Source organism: Rana temporaria, chromosome 6, assembly GCF_905171775.1.
Source record: "Rana temporaria chromosome 6, aRanTem1.1, whole genome shotgun sequence".
Lineage (NCBI taxonomy): Eukaryota > Metazoa > Chordata > Amphibia > Anura > Ranidae > Rana > Rana temporaria.
The window spans coordinates 182,609,098-182,626,789 of NC_053494.1; the positions used below are offsets into that span (position 1 = coordinate 182,609,098).

The 17,692-nt window shown below is 44.7% G+C and overlaps 1 protein-coding gene across 1 annotated transcript in view; it reads left to right on the top strand.

Moving 5' to 3' along the window:
- Nucleotides 1-17,692, top strand: part of ACVR1 (activin A receptor type 1) — a 109,291-nt gene that overhangs the window by 53,676 nt on the left and 37,923 nt on the right. The window contains exons 5-6 of the mRNA XM_040357927.1: nucleotides 6,004-6,103; nucleotides 17,066-17,212. Of these exons, the coding sequence (XP_040213861.1) occupies nucleotides 6,004-6,103; nucleotides 17,066-17,212 (247 nt within the window). The remainder of the gene's footprint in view (nucleotides 1-6,003; nucleotides 6,104-17,065; nucleotides 17,213-17,692) is intronic.

Here is a 17,692-nt window from a genome sequence, read left to right on the forward strand (position 1 = left end):
TGATTAGTGACCACAGAGAGAAAGCTCCCAGTACTGTGGTCATCAGGAAACAGACAACCAGGAAGTGTGGAGATCAGAGAAGAATTGCAGCAACTTGAGAGCAAAAACGAACAATGAGGACATGAAAACAGCACTGCATTAGGGTAAAGGAAGCTATTAAGATAAAAAAAAAAAGAATTCCTTTACAAACCCTTTTAATCTTACCTGTAGGTAAAAGTGATTGTACAGGGTCTTTCTCTCTGGGCTAGGCAGAAAGCATTCAGACTTCTGCATTGGGGAGCTTGTGGTTCCCACACACTGCTTGTAACCACAGAAACCAAAACTGAATTCAACAATCCAGTTCTCATATGATTTGGGCTCAAATCTGAAAGACTTGTGTGGCTGTAAACCTCAGTTGTGAAATCTGAACAAAGCACATATTTCTTTAGTGTCTACTTGCCTCTCTCTAACGCGCAAAGTATCATTTCTTTCTGTTTTATTTCCTCTGTTATCAGGAAAACTTGTCGGAAGGGATTCATGCTGACACCTAGCAAATAAAAGGTGACTGGGAGTGTTCAATCTGTGATTGACAGCCTCAGCTCTGTTCCTGTGTGACGGGGGTGTGTCCCTTCCCTCCAATCGGCTCTCAAAGCTCTTGTACAGTGTATACTGGAATTGTAGCTCCCCGCCCTCAGCGTTGACAAATCGCTCTATTGTGAATCGAGCCTTAAAGTGCTTAAATGGTTGGAAACCACAGGGTGGATCCAATAATGTCCTCGAGCACAGCCAAGCAGCAGCCCTGCCCTGTTCATTAGAGCATTTCAACTGATTGGTGGGGGATTGCTTGGTACCCTGACCAATCACGTGCTCGCAGAATGTTCCTCTTTAACCACTTAAGGACCGGACCAATATGCTGCTAAATGACCGAAGGGGTTTTTACAATTCGGCACTGCGTCGCTTTAACAGACAATTGCGCGGTCGTGCGACGTGGCTCCCAGAATTGGCGTCCTTTTTTCCCCACAAATAGAGCTTTCTTTTGGTGGTATTTGATCACCTCTGCGGTTTTTATTTTTTGCGCTATAAACAAAAATAGAGCGTCAATTTGGAAAAAAATTCAATATTTTTAACTTTTTGCTATAATAAATATCCCCCAAAAACATATATAACATTTTTTTTCCCTAAGTTTAGGCCGATACGTATTCTTCTACCTATTTTTGGTAAAACAAATTTGCAATAAGCGTTGATCGATTGGTTTGCGCAAAATTCATAGCGTTTACAAAATAGGGGATAGTTTTATTTTTTTTTTTTTTTACTACTAATGGCGGCGATCAGCGATTTTTTTCGTGACTGCGACATTATGGCGGACACTTCGGACAATTTTGATACATTTTTGGGACCATTGTCATTTTCACATCAAAAAATGCATTTAAATTGCATTGTTTATGTGTGGCTGTGGGTCTGACGTCATCGATCGAGTCTCCCTATAAAAGGGATCACTCGATCGATGCAGCCGCCACAGTGAAGCACGGGGAAGCCGTGTTTACATACGGCTCTCCCCGTTCTTCAGCTCCGGGGAGCGATCGCGAGGGGGCGGCTAGAAACGTATAGCCGCGCCCTCGTCCCGGATCGCTCCTGAAGCCACGGGAACCCCCGCATTTCCCGGGGGGGGGGTCCCGATCGGACCCACGTCTAGGCAGGGACGTACAGGTACGCCAATGTGCCTGTCCGTGCCATTCTGCCGACGTATATGTACATGCGGCGGTCCGGAAGTGGTTAATGGAGAACAGGAAATATATATAATATATAATGAATTTCTGGTGTATTTTTATTTATTTTTTTTTATAAAAAAAAGGACAGCTAAATGACACGACGCAGGAGGCGAGATGTGGCCTGGAAATCGCCCACTCGTGCCAAGTGCCTGTCATAAGTTGATGTTGAATTTCTGGTGTATTTTTTTCAGCATCATCTTATGACAGGTACTTGGCACGAGCAGGCGATTTCCAGGCCACATCTCGCCTCCTGTGTCGTGTCGCGGCCTTTAGCTGTCCTATGAGCTTCCTAATCTATTTTCACACACAGTTTGCCTTTCCTCATGGTCTGTTGAACTGTAAGCTCATTAAAGTAGGTGTTGGCTGCACTCGCTGTGCATAAACCCGGGACAGACATTTACTAGTCTGCTGGAACCTACTTATGAACGCAGGACTTATTAAACCGTGAAGCAACACTTTCATTTGCATGACTCTCAGCCCGGCTCACCCTCATATAAAGATATATTTAATAATGTGTACAAAGAGCAATGATGTGCTGTAAACTATGGCCTGTAAGGCGCCCCTCTGCTACCCTCCCTCTAAACGCCCACCTTTAAAGTGTTTGTAAAGACGGAAGGTTTTTTACCTTAAAAGAGAAGTATGGAGTTGTTTTTATTCCCAGTATTATACTTACCTTGGTGGATGCAGCATAGGTCCGATGCTGCATCTGTCCCCTGGCGCCTCTACACTGGGAACTGAGCGATCGGACAGCCCTGTGAGCAGAGAGCTGTTGACCGTCGGCAGCTCTCTGTTCTTTTTTTTTTTTTTTTTCCAAGTAAAGATTTTTTATATATTATACACAATTACCGTATTTATTGGCATATACCGCGCGCCGGCGTATAGCGCGCACCCCAAGCTGAGAAGGGAAGTTTAGGGAAAAAAAACGTACATTTTGGATGTCTTGCCGGCGGCCTTATCCGGCGTCCGTCCAGCCTTGTCTGTGTCTGTCTGCTGTCTTGCCTGGCGTCCATCGGCGGCCTTGTCCGCCGTCCGTCCAGCCTTGTCGGTGTCTGTCTGCTGTCTTGCCCGGCGTCCATCGGCGGCCTTGTCCGGCGTCCGTCTGCGGCCTTGCTTGGTGTCCGTCGAGCCTTGTGGGTGTCCGTCTGTGGCAGGGTCCGTCGAGCCTTGTCGGTGTCCGTCTGCGATGAGGTCCGTCGAGCCTTGTGGGTGTCCGTCTGCGGCGGGGTCCGTCGAGCCTTGTGGGTGTCCGTCTGCGGCGGGGTCCGTCGAGCCTTGTGGGTGTCCGTCTGCGGCGGGGTCCGTCGAGCCTTGTGGGTGTCCGTCTGCGGCGGGGTCCGTCGAGCCTTGTGGGTGTCCGTCTGCGGCGGGGTCCGTCGAGCCTTGTGGGTGTCCGTCTGCGGCGGGGTCCGTCGAGCCTTGTGGGTGTCCGTCTGCGGCGGGGTCCGTCGAGCCTTGTGGGTGTCCGTCTGCGGCGGGGTCCGTCGAGCCTTGTGGGTGTCCGTCTGCGGCGGGGTCCGTCGAGCCTTGTGGGTGTCCGTCTGCGGCGGGGTCCGTCGAGCCTTGTGGGTGTCCGTCTGCGGCGGGGTCCGTCGAGCCTTGTGGGTGTCCGTCTGCGGGGTTGCAGCGTCGTGTGTTTGAAATTGGCACACTGTGCAGAGCCAGATTTCCTGCGCACTCGGCTTCTCTCGGCTCCTCTCGCGTGGCTGTGGGCGGATCCGAGCCTAGCCGAGTGCGCAGTACGCTCGGCTCGGACAATAAGTACGCCAATAAATACGGTAATACACGCACCACAGTGTGTGCATATATAATAAAATCAATTTTTAGAAGTATATATTACAGTATAACCTTTTTATTTTGATGTAATTCTAGTTGTATGACAATAGGTCTTCATTTTAGCTTGGGGTCTTTATTGGGGCCAAAATTCATAAGTGCCGAGACCATTCTCTTTAAGCTAGGTATATTTATATTAAGATTTATCTCGTTCAGCCTCGCCTAATCTACAAGAGAAATCAATCAATTCCCTGATCTACAGCATGGATGGAGGAATCTCCCCTTTCCATTATTGTGTTCCGACAGCCACAGGACTTGGTTATCCGAATGCCTAAACACTGACTGCATTTGTTGGGTTGCAGTCACGGTCTATTTTTTCTATGATTTTGTTGTAATTTTTTTTTATCATTTTGGACGCAAACCTTGTTCAGCATGATTTTTATTTTCTGTATTCGCCTTGATGTATTATTTAGCTGGTTTTCGTTGAATGTTTGCCAGCATTGCAGATGGACACAGTGCTGCCACCTGGTGGTGTCTTTTGGTTTTTGGAAATCATAGATTAGTAACAATAACCACAAAACAAAAACCCGTCACGTTATCAGCGGGATTCACTAAAGAAATGCAAGTGGGTCATGGTCTAAAGGAAGAATTACAGGGATACAAAAAAAGGTACCCGTCTACATGTATATATATATTATTTTTTGTGCAATCTTCATGCCCAACATTTCATATATATATATATATATATATATATATATATATATATATATATATATATATATATATATATATATATATATATATATATATATATTGCACATATATGAAATGTTAAGATTTTTTTCACTATATTATATACATATGAATTGCACAAGTGTACAGACACCGTCAGCATGGAGCATCACGGCCGCTACATGAAGCAGGATCTGAAGGGGTGGTCATGATATTCAGTGTTTTGCCTTTATTTTTCATGAGAAGGTGAACTTTCCCTTACATTTATTTCTGAATTGATTTAAGTCATCTTTGTGTACACCAGATGTCTTGTTTTACAGGCCCAGATATTACCCTGTAAAATTAGCGCTTATGACATGCCTGAGCTGCTCATACCGTTTACAGAAAGCAGAGCTGTGGGAGGGACTTGGTGGTGCTTCCTCTACATGCTGTCTGTCTATCTTAAAACATTTTCTTGGCCCAGAGTTCAGCCTTAACCACTTAAAGACCTTAGGTGTTTTTCAAATTTGGTGTTTGCAAGACTAAAACAGTTTTTTTCTGCTAGAAAATTACTTAAAACCCCCAAACATTATATATATATTTTTTCTAACACCCTAGAGAATAAAATGGCGGTCATCGCAATACTTTTTGTCACACCGTATTTGCGCAGCAGTCTTACAAGCGCACTTTTTTTGGAAAAAATTAATTTTTTTGAATTAAAAAATAAGACAACTATAAATTTGGCCCAATTTTTTTATATATTGTGAAAGACAATGTTACGCCGAGTAAAATGAGGCTCAGTCCTAAACCCTCGTGTTTGTTTAAAAAAAAAAAAATAAGTCATACTTTCCTCCACTGCACAGTCCGTTTTGCACATAGTGGCATTGATCCTTCTCTTCTGGTGTCCCTCAGCGACGCTAGTAGCTGCTCCCGCATCAAGTGACCTGTCGAAGAAGTGTTTTACTATGGGACACCCATGCAGGAGCTCTATTGACGTCTATTGCGTCTATTGACACAGAAAGCGGTCCCCCTGTCGCCCGCGTCATTGTATTAGATTGACGGCAGTAGGAGCCAATGGCTACGCTGCTATCAGTCTATCCAATCGGACATGAGGTACCAGCTAGAGTAGGTGTGCTCGTCCCCAGGGAGAAAACTGGGTTCAGGTAAGTAAAACTACAGAAGGTTTTTCACTTTAATGCATAGAATGGTGAAAAACCACAAAGGTTTACAGCCCTCTTTTGTTCAGAAACATATATTCCCCTCTGGGTGATCTATGTACATTGCAAGGATTTTAAACCTTTTGTTGTTCTGAAGGAAAAACTGTTTATCTGTGTCTATGTGCAAAGTGTATCTGTATGGGAAGTGGTTTTTATAATTCTCAATCAGCTGCTGCACCTGCAGGGGTCTAATGAGGGAAGTAGCAGTGTCTGCATCCCATTAGATTTCCCTTTGGGAGTATCCGGCCAAAAAATGCAATTGTTGCAGGGGATGCTGAAAATTGAATTCTAGTTCAGACTTTTGGGAAAATCAGTAAGCCAATCGCACCAATATACCATCCGTGTACAGAACATCTCCAGGTAGCCATATTGTATTGCATTTTACAGAAGATTATGGCACTGCAGATTGAAAAGGAAAAGCGATTTTTAATATTCAAGTACAATATGACTTTTGTCGCAATTCTATACGCTATATTATAGTTGCCCTTTAAGACCGGATTTTCTTATAACCTTGTATATGAACCCCGTTTGCTTATTGGTGTTCTTGTCTTCCTCAGGATCTGCTGGATCACTCGTGTACGTCTGGCAGTGGATCTGGTCTCCCCTTCCTGGTACAGAGAACCGTGGCTCGCCAGATCACCCTTGCAGAGTGTGTTGGTCAGTATTCTTTTTTTCATTGCTGTGGAACCGGTAACCGATTTACGTTACACCTCCGCAACTTAGACGGGCAAGTGCTGTATTCTCAAAGCACTTGCTCCGTAAGTTGCGGCGGCATAGCGTAAATCGGCCGGCGTAAGCCCGCCTAATTCAAATTTGGAACAGGGGGGCGTGTGTTATGTAAAATAACCATGACCCGACGTGATTGACGTTTTTCACGAACGGCGAATGCGCCGTCCGTGGAAATCTCCCAGTGTGCATTGCTCCTAATATGCCGCAAGGACGTATTGGTTTTGACGTGAACATAAATTGCGTCCAGCCCCTTTCACGGACGAGTTATGCAAACGATGTAAAATTTACAAATTTTGTCGCGGGAACGACGGCCATACTTAACATTGGTACGCCGCACTTACGCCACCATATAGCAGGGGTAACTCTACGCCGGGAAAAGCCTAACGTAAACGGCGTAACTTTACTGCGTCGGATGAGCGTACGTTCGTGAATTCGCGTATCCAGCTGATTTACATATTTCGACGCGTAAATATGCAGTTACGATCCGACGGCGTAAGAAACTTACGCCTGTCGGATCTAATAGATATCTATGCGTAACTGATTCTAAGAATCAGGCGCATAGATACGACGGCACAACGCAGAGATACGACGGCGTATCTGGAGATACGCCATCGTATCTCTTTTGAGAATCCGGGCCTTAGTGTCAGTTCCCGCATTGCATTTGAATCGCACATTGGTTACTGACATTTGCAAATCGCTGTGGGTGTTATTGTAACGTTAATAACCCCCCCATATTGGATCGCAGTGCGAACTGTCAAATGGTACAGGAATCTGATCCGATTCCACTACGGACCAAAAATTCCTACACCATTTGGGTGCAAATCCGATGCAATTTCAGCCATACAGTCTTTGTATGGCTGAATACGCATTGCACAGACATCGCATATGATCTGCACAGCAATGCAGTGCAAATCACATGCGATGTCTGTGATTACACAAGTGTGAACCCAGTCTAAAACGTTGCCTTTACTTGAACGAAGGGACACAACCAACCCGCTGATCCCCCTTTTTTTCGTGATGGTGCTTGTCTTTTGTACACAGAAGATAAAAATGCAATTTAAAGCGGAGGTTCACCCAAAAACACAACTTGGTACCATCCATACTAGCATCAGCTACAGTATGCCTTTTTTTTTTTTGCGCTGTACTTACGGTTTAATCCGTAACTTTCTTTTCAGACACCTGCGGGGAGTAGGCGTTCCTATGAAGAGTGGAACATGATTGACGGCCGGCTATGGCGCGTCACACGTTCTGAAAATAGCCGGGGGGAAGGACTCGGCTCTTCACGGCGCTATACGGCGCCTGCGCACAGACTAGGAGCTGACTGCGCAGGCGCCGTATATTTCGGCTTTTTTTGGAAGGCATGACGCGCCATAGCTGGACGTCAGTCATGTACCCTCTTCATAGGAACGCCCATTTCCCGGCTGGAGTCTGAAACGAAAGGTACGGATTAAACTGTAAGTACAGCGCAAAAAAAAAAAAGGCATACTGTAGCTGACGCTAGTATGCTCGTTTGTATGGTAGATAAAGAATTTTTTTTTTAGGGTGAACCCCCGCTTTAAGTAAATAAAAACTGCTAAATACCTTTTCTCATCAGCAGTATATAGCAGTCTTGTGACTTCTATCAGTGTCTGGCCAAGCCCTGGTTAAAGCTTGTAGGAGGTGTTTTCATTCTGCTCATACACACTCATACACACCAAACTGAGCATGTGCAGAGTGCCTCCAAAGGCTCTGTACTATCAGGAGATGGATTGGGGACAGTAAAAGAAGGGTCAGAAGACAGATTCAAACAGCCTTTTTATACAATGAGGAGGATTAACCCCTTGAGGGTCTACCGTGAGTATAACAAGCATGTTTTACTGCATGTACAGACTGATTTTACTGTTGTAAAGGTTCGTGAAAAAACACCTGGCAATCACCAGCCATTGGCTGCTGCTGTCCACCAAATCCAATGACGCAGTGAAGGGGCCAAGTCATACACTCGGCGTCTATGGACACCCGCAAGGTAACCCCCTCACGAGAGAGCTCTTCAAGGGGGGTTATCTAATGTGAGGAGCCGCGAGAGCCACCGAGGGATTCCAGAAGAGGAGGTTCGGGGGCCACTCTGTGCAAAACGAGCTGCACGGTAGAGGCAAGTATGACATGTTTGTTTTGAAAAAATAAAAGAGGAACCTTTAAAGCGGAGGTTCACCCAAAAATCAACTTTCTGTCACTAGATCCAGCATACTGCTGACATCTGCATCTTTTTTGTACTTATCGTTTTAGCGGTCTTTTTTCTCCGGCTCCGAGCGGCGAGTAGGCGTTCCTAAATCAAGCGCAGTTGATTGACGGGCTTGGATAGCGCGTCACGGCATCCGAAAATAGCCGACGTGACTCTCTGCTGCTTACGGCGCTATACGGCGCCTGCCGTGTAAAGCTGACTGCGCAGGCGCCGTAAATTGCCGAGAGTCACGTCGGCTATTTTCGGAAGGCGTGACGCGCTATCCAAGCCCGTCAATCAACTGCGCTTGATTTAGGAACGCCTATACCCGGAAGGATACGCCGCTCGGTGCCGGAGAAGAAAGACCGTTAAAACGATAAGTACAAAAAAAAAATCCAGCATACTGCAGATGTCAGCAGTATGCTGGATCTAGTGACAGAAAGTTGATTTTTGGGTGAACCTCCGCTTTAATATCCCAATATACAGTGGTGATGCGGAGCGGGGGGGGGGGGGTAGTAATCGGATCTAGTGACCAGCAGGTTCCAGGGCTCTCTGCCTCTCATGTCACATCCCAATGCCATTTGCATGTCACCTTAACTTGGACGTGACATTGATGGAAGAGAACAAAGTATTGTTCAGCATCTGTTCACATAAAGAGCATGTCTTGGTGGAACGACAATGAATATGAAGTGTAATCCTGGGAGATGGGTGCAATTTTAGTTCATTTGAATAAAAAGCTTCTCGCTGCAATCAGCATGTTGCTTTTTAGTGCGTCAACAGCACGGCAGGAACCATATATTCTAGCGAGATTTGGCAAAGCAAACACGACTTCGGGTAAGTTGAAAAAAAGTCCATCTGAAGCACTGGGGGATGGGGATGATCTTGTTTTTATTTAATACAAAGTGGCGTGATCACACTATAAATGGTAATGATAAAAATCTATCCTACAGCTGCTTCAGATTGTGACTGTACTTCACAGAATTTGTAGGGCTCGCCGTATCACTCCGTTAACCTTCTCTTCATCTCTCTCTATGTAACACTTTGTAATTATTTCACTTTGACTAAGGCTAGGTTCACATCTATGCATTTTTTTAATGTGTTTGCAGATCCACAGAAATGCACTATAATTTATTTAACATTGTTTCCTATAGGTCCTGATCAAATCTATGCAAATTCCCGCAAATGCGTTTGGAAAGGCGCAGGGACTTTTACACACAAAATTGTGCGTTTTTGGCTCCGTAGACTTCAATCGAATGCGTTTTTGTGCATTTTCCTGCACAGCATCAGGCGACACCTCGTAGCGTAGTTACAAAAAAGACACAAGTACATCTAGTTCAGATAAAAAATACAATCCCATATACACAATCCTTCACCCACAGTTGATCCAGAGGAAGGCGAAAGAACGCTTTTGGGGAGCGTGTACCTGATTTTGACAGGACTGCCTATGTCTTCTGGGACACGTCTTCTCGGACACGTGACTGTGGGACCATTCACAGAGCGCAGGGTGAAAATGGCTGACTTAAAGCGGGAGTTCACCCTAAAAAAAAAAAAAAATTTAAGATTAGATTCATGCTCATTTTGTCTAGGGGAATCGGCTATTTTTTTTAAAAACGAAGCCGTACTTACCGTTTTAGAGAGCGATCTTCTCCGCCGCTTCCGGGTATGGGTCTTCGGGAGTGGGCGTCCCTTCTTGATTGACAGTCTTCCGACGGTCGTATCTATCGTGTCACGAGTAGCCGAAAGTAGCCGAACGTCGGTGCGGCGCTATACGGCGCCTGCGCACAGACGTTGGGCTACTTTCGGAAAATCGTGACGCGATGTATGCGACCGTCGGAAGACTGTCAATCAAGAAGGAACGCCCAGACCCGAAGACCATACCCGGAAGCGGCGGAGAAGATGTATCTGTAAAACGGTAAGTACTGCTTCGATTTAAAAAAAAATACCCGATTTTCCCTAGACAAAATGAGCCTCAATCTAATGTTAAAAAATGTCATTTCCGGGTGAATCATGGGACAGGTGAGTGGCTGTTCATTAAAAGTCAGCAGCTACAGTTTTTGTAGCTGCTGACTTTTAATTTTTACACTGGACTGGAGCTCAGCTTTAAATGCATTACAGTTTAGCTTGCCCCATTAGATTTTAGCCGACTAAAATACGACTAAAACAAAGACCATTCAGATGACTAAAATGGCATTTTAGTCAAAACTATGGCTAAATCGAAGTTTGACGTCAAAATTAACACTGGCTTTTACAGTTCACATGTTTGCGCCAGCCGCAGTGCGATATATTTACATCAATACCGGTATGGGTGCGACTCTAGCCAAAACCACACCGGATCATGCCAGTATATTTGGGGCTGAGTCTGTTTTCACACTGAGCAGCACCTGGGGGTAAAGCGTTATTTTCAGCAGTACTTTACCATCGTTTTTGCTGCGCTATTCGGCAGCTAGCCGGGTAGCTTTTAACCCCCGCTAGTGGGCAAAAGGGGTTAAAATCGCCCACAAACTGCTGCTGCAGCAGCACTTTGCCAGCGGTTCGCCAGCGCTGCCCATTGATTTCAATGGGCAGGGGTGCTTTAGGAGGAGCTCTTACACTGCTCTTACAGTGATTCAAAGATGCGGCTGGCAGGACTTTTTTTTTTTTTTTTTTTACCGGCGCACTTTTTTTTTTTTTCGGCGCACTGCTCCAGTGTGAAGGCCCTCTGGCTTTCACATTGGAGTGCAAGGAGCGGCTCTTTCAAGGGCGCTTGGCAGGTGCTATTTTTAGCTCTATAGCGCCTGCAATGCGCCTCGGTGTGAAAGCAGCCTAAAAACTGATACAACAGCTGGTGGCCCCTTAGGCCTCCTATGACTAGACATAGGCTCGTTGGCAAGTGCTTTTATTTTTCAATCTTGCGTTGACCTGCAAGTCTGATTTTCCAGGAACACAAAGGCTGCATTATATATTCCTCCAGGAAGGAAGGTCACCCCCGGGAAGGCAAAGCTTGGTACAAAAGGTCTTGTGTTCAGGTTTGTGTCACTGCCGTATACCTAGGAGGGTTTTCCCATTGTGTAAAGCACTGACATTTTAATGAGTGTCAGTTTAAAGCATTCTTGGCTGAATGTTTAGGATTTACCGACATGGAGCGATGATGTAAAATGCATTTACCATTCACAAGGATGGGCTCCTGCCAGGAGATTCAATTTGCAGCGTCGGGTCCCCATTAGAGCCGATTGTCTTTCAGCTGCTCCTATTAAAGTCTCAGTTCAGTTCTTGCTTCATGTGCAGATCAAGGCCAGGTACACACGGCTTTGGAAGCAGCAGATTCACACCAGTGAGCCGGTGATCTGCCGTGCTGGTTCCAGGTATCGTGGAAGTTCCAGCGCATGCGCAAACTGATGTGCTGAGATGGTTCCAGCTATCGGGAAAGTTCCTTCAAGGACTGCGCAGGCGCAAACTTGCTGACGGAAATCCCTGAACCGCGGCCGCGGCATCCAGGGCGACGTGGATTTCAAGGTAAGTGGCCAGTCGGCCTCACGTCATTGCTGCGCTCGGACGGCTCACTTCTCTTGGTCTCCTGGCTCTTTTTTTTAACATCCTCCAATCCACGGGGATGTTAAAGAATGAGCCTGGATGCCGGGCGAGGTTCGGAGATTTCCGTCGGGAAGTTTGCGCCTGCGCAGTCAGTGTAGGAACTTCCCCGTTAGGGGAACATTGAGGACAAGTCACCGGTACTGCTGTCCAGCAAACACTGCAATTGTTTGAGTCGGACATCTTGGTTTACAGCGGGTACACTTTATCCTTTCATTTAGGTTGCATTCACGCCTAAGCGTTTTGTCGCCTGAAGCGCAACGCTCAAAAACGCTAGAGGGGGAAAAAATACATTATTCCCTATGGAGATGGTTCACATCTCCACTCCAAAACGCCTGACGCCGAACGCCTGAAGCTCAAACAAGTTCCGGACCCTTTTTTGTCGCGCGAATCGGGCGGTTTGGGCGTTTTTTAGCGTTTCTATTTCCCATAGAAAGTAATGGAAACGCTTGATTCAAGCGACTAGCGCGACAACGAGCATTTGCTACGGGCGTTTTGTCGCTTTAATCAATAGAACATTTCACCCAGGCAGAGATAAAAAAAATCTACCAACAAGTGATGAAAAGATGATCATTTTTCCTATTGGCTAAAATAAAAAACGTCGAATTTCAAAAATGTCGGACGACGATGTATGCAAACGCGCAAATAAGCATGAATATGCGCGACAAAACGCCGGAAAAAAACGACCCAACGACCTACGCTCAGGTGTGAATGCAGCCTAAGGGTATAGTGTGTCTATGGAAAAAATGTAAAATCATATATCCTTTTATTTTTTTCCCCCCATTGAATTACAATTCTTTCTAGCCTTCTCCTTGTTTATCTGAACGATTGCCCTGTGAATATGTACTGATGTCACTCATTTCACAGAGCCTGCTGTCTGAACTAGAGGAGGCGGTACAGGGACCGCTGATTGGGAAATGTACTGTAGTCCTTAGGAATAGAATGTAAACTAAATGAATGGACAGAGGAGAGGCTGCAGTGCATGCAGGGACTCCAGGAAGTTGTGGAGAGAGAGGGCCAACAGACGGGCAGCACTCACAGCGTGAAAGGAGATATTTTAATTTGCATATGTCAAGCCCAAGCCGGCTGAATCCGGCCCTCCATGTCATTTTATGTGGCCCTTGCACCTTTTTTTGCACCTGCACACCCCCCCTTCTTGCCTTGGTCTCCAACTCGTTTCAGCAGTTGGCAGCATAGAGGAGGACAGAGTTTCTCTGCCATATTTTGTGCTTCTCCATGCAGCAGCAAGAGAGGCTTGTCTCTAACTCCAAACCACCCCTGTCTTGGCAGTCGATGGCAGAGAGGATGACAGTACTCTTCCTACATATACTGTGCACCCCTCGGCTATGCCGCCTCTGGTCTCCGTATTCAGCAGACTCCAGCAGCTGACATGAGCCCTCTTCTGGTCCTCCTCCAGACCCTGCACTTTCTGCTTCTTAGCAGCAGCACAAGAGGTTGCACCCTTATGTAAGGGAGGGTGGAAGACTCTTGTAAGGGGGGCTCCTGAAATCTGATGTAGAATTATGAGAATTATACATTCTAGCTAAAAATGGCCTGGTCATTGAGCAGCCAAATCTTCCAGGGCTGAAGTGGCTATTATTATTATACAGGATTTATATAGCGCTGACAGTTTGTGCAGTGCTTTGCAACGTTCGTGCAGACATTACAATACAGGAAGAATCAGAGGGCCCTGCTCCTTGGAGCTTTCAATCGTTTTACTGATCTGAACACAGGTGCATTGTTGTCTATGGAACAAGCACTCAGCTTGATCTCTAGTACAGAGCCATAATATAAAAATAGAAAATGTTACATTTAATTTCAGTAATTTATGGGCATGTATACACGCAGATATTTCAGTAATTTATGGGCATGTATACACGCAGATATTTCAGTAATTTATGGGCATGTATACACGCAGATATTTCAGTAATTTATGGGCATGTATACACGCAGATATTGCAACACTGGCATCTAGCAGAGGCAGAACGAGAAGTTTCTGCATGTGTATATGTGTGTGTGTGTGTGTGTGTATGTATATGTATATATATATATATATATATATATATATATATATATATATATATATATATATATATATATATGTGTATGTATATATGTATATATATATATGTGTATATATAATATATAATCTCTGTTGCTGGAGAAAGTCTACCCTTAGCACTGATAGGTAGCTCAAGCACCAGACATTGTATTATGTAAAAAAAAGGGGGGGGGGTGTATTATCACCACAAGAAGGAATTGGGGTGACACTACTTTCAGAAGATATTATATGCTGACTGCTTGTGCTGTCATCTGCCTCCAGTTGCCGTTTGCTTTAATCAGTCAGGAAATGCGTTCAGCATTCTCGATCCTCATTCCCTTTTCTGTCCTCTTTCTCTGAATGTCTTATTGATCATTGCACAAAACCAGAAAGCGTGAATTGAAAACCGATCAAAAACAAAATAATGGCTGTAGGTTTTATAAAAGTGGCATTTCCTTGTCTACAATGTGTGTGTAAAAGAAAAAAAACTCAGGAATGAAAATGTGAATCTGAATACATTGGCAAAAAATGTACCTTTTTTTTTTTTTTTAAGATGTAATAAAATCAGATCATATTTAAGTAGTACTAAAGACTTTTTTTTTTCTAGTTTCGGACAGTGGGGAGGGATTAGAACCTCTGCCAGTTTTCTATGCTGTCTGTGCTCCCTACAAGGAGATTCCTCTTCTTCATTTGTTCTGGTTACCACTATTAAAAGTAAAAGAAAATCCTAAAAATTTGGGTTGTCCCCAGAAAATTAATAGAGGGGAAATCTTCCAATGGGGACGCCCTTTATTTTCTGGGATTTCTAACGCTTCCTTTTTGGCTATGGGACAGGAAGTAAAGGGAAATCTCTGCAATGGGACACGGATGACAAAAACAAATCTGGCTACGGTTATAACACTTTTACTCTATCCCGAGTAAATCTCCAGATCATAGGGGAGACTGTGCATGGGCCCCTGCTCTCTGACGCGTTTCGAAGGCAAACCACCTTCCTCAGAGGCTCCTTCAGCTCCATAAATGTACAAATACCATTAATTGCACTGTCTCCCCTTTTGATCTGGAGATTGCTGGGACTGTAGAGCCACGGGACAGTGGCCTGTATAAGCGTATTTTTTTCTACACGTTTGTGTAGTTTTTATCTTTTTTTTTTTTTTATATACAAAATACATTTACTTGGAATAATAGTGTGCCCTCTTTTCACCTATACTAACTAACATAGTTACATGGTTAGTCAGGTTGAAAAAAGACAAGTCCATCCAGTTCAACCACAAAAAATAAATAAAAAACACAGTACAATCCTATACACCCAACTCCATACCCACAGTTGATCCAGAGGAAGGCAAAAAAAAACAGCAGAGCATGATCCAATTTGCTACAGCAGGGGAAAAAATACCTTTCTGATCCCCCCAAGAGGCAATCGGATTTACCCTGGATCAACTATACCTATAAATGTTAGTACTCAGTTATATTCTGTACATTCAGGAAATAATCCAGGCCTTTCTTAAAGCAATCTACTGAGCTGGCCAGAACCACCTCTGGAGGGAGTCTGTTCCACATTTTCACAGCTCTTACTGTGAAGAAACCTTTCCGTATTTGGAGATGAAATCTCTTTTCCTCTAGACGTAAAGAGTGCCCCCTTGTCCTCAGTGTTGACCGTAAAGTGAATAACTCAACACCAAGTTCACTGTATGGACCTCTTATATATTTGTACATGTTGATCATATCCCCCCTTAATCTCTCCTTCTCAAGAGTGAATAAATTCTGTTCCTCTTATCTTTCCTCATAGCTGAGCTCCTCCATGCCTCTTATCAGTTTGGTTGCCCTTCTCTGCACTTTCTCCAGTTCTCCGATATCCTTTTTGAGAACTGGTGCCCAAAACTGAACTGCATATTCCAGATGAGGTCTTACTAATGATTTGTACAGGGGCAAAATTATATCTCTGTCTCTGGAGTCCATACCTCTCTTAATACAAGAAAGGACTTTGCTCGCTTTGGAAACCGCAGCTTGGCATTGCATGCCATTATTGAGCTTATGATCAACTAAAACCCCCAGATCCTTCTCCACTACAGATCCCCCCAGTTGTACTCCCCCTAGTATGTATGATGCATGCATATTCTTAGCCCCCAAGTGCATAACTTTACATTTATCTACATTAAACATCATCTGCCACTTAGTCGCCCAATTAGACAGAGCATTGAGGTCGGCTTGTAAATTGGCGACATCCTGAAAGGACGTTATTCCACTGCATAGCTTGGTGTCATCTGCAAAGACAGAAATGTTACTTTTGATCTCAGACCCAATATCATTTATAAATATATTGAAAAGTAAGGGTCCCGGCACTGAACCTTGGGGTACACCACTGATAACATTGGACCATTCAGAGTAAGAATCATTAACCACGACTCTCTGAATTCTGTCTTTCAGCCAGTTTTCTATCCATTTACAAACTGATATATCCAATCCTGTAGACCAGGGATCAGTAAACTATGGCCCTCCAGCTGTTGCAGAACTACACATCCCATGAGGCATTGTAAAACTCTGACATTCACAGACATGACTAGGCATGATGGGAATTGTAGTTCCTGAACAACTGGAGGGCCGTAGTTTGAAGACCCATGCTGTAGACCTTACCTTACACATGAGTCGTGTGTAACCTGTTTAAAAAGTCTATACCTGCCTATTTTGAAGTGCCCCCCATCCTGTGTCGGGCAGCAGAGAGGAGGGAGTGCGGACAACGGATGGGCCATTGTTACCCGGCTTAGACCATTTTTATGTCGGATTTTGTTTAGCTTGCAGGGCCATTCACAGCTCGCATTTTGGCTGATTCAGCAGGAAGCGGCCTATGGCAAGCTTCATGTTTTCTTTAAAAATCAAATGGTCGTGCACCCCAATGCATTTTTATGGTATCTATCATGTCTGTCACAAGGCATAGATATCTTAAGTACACGTGTCTTTATGCATGATCATATTAAATGACTAGAGGCCTATGAATTGAGAGCAGCCCAAGGTGCAATGAATCCAGAGGTGGGCTTTAACATCACAATAATTCTGTTTACTTACCAATGATATGATTTTTTTCCAATAGGTAAGGGCCGTTACGGTGAAGTCTGGCGTGGCCTCTGGCAAGGTGAAAGCGTGGCAGTAAAGATTTTTTCGTCACGAGATGAGAAATCCTGGTTCAGAGAGACAGAGTTGTACAACACAGTGCTGCTGAGACATGAAAATATTCTAGGTAAGCCGTTCATAGCACTTAAGCACACCACCTTGTACACACATTCCCTTCCTGATGTAGAAGAGAGGCTTTGCTGTATCAAGTCCATGGTATCCGGAATGCGCAGACACATCCTCCTGTCTGCTGTGGGTGGAATAGAGCCTAGGCTACTGCCAGTGGCAGGGAATTCTTGGCCAAGCCTTTGAGAGCACGGTCAAATGATCAGTTTGGGACAGCGTGGATTTAATTAGCAACAGGGCCGTCCTGCATTCTCACCAGATGGCAACAGCGGCCTGGAATGCAGGACAGCTACTTGTTGCTTGTTTTAGTAACTGTCTGTTAGTAACTTCTGTTAATGGAAAAGTACCACTCTGCGGGACTTGGCGGTCAGTCTAGTGTACATGAAGGTTTCAGTTCAACTTGTTCTGGAAGAACGTGGCCATCTCTAAGACTTGATTCCAGTCACATGTGTCGTGCTTTGTTAGAGTTCACATAAGGATA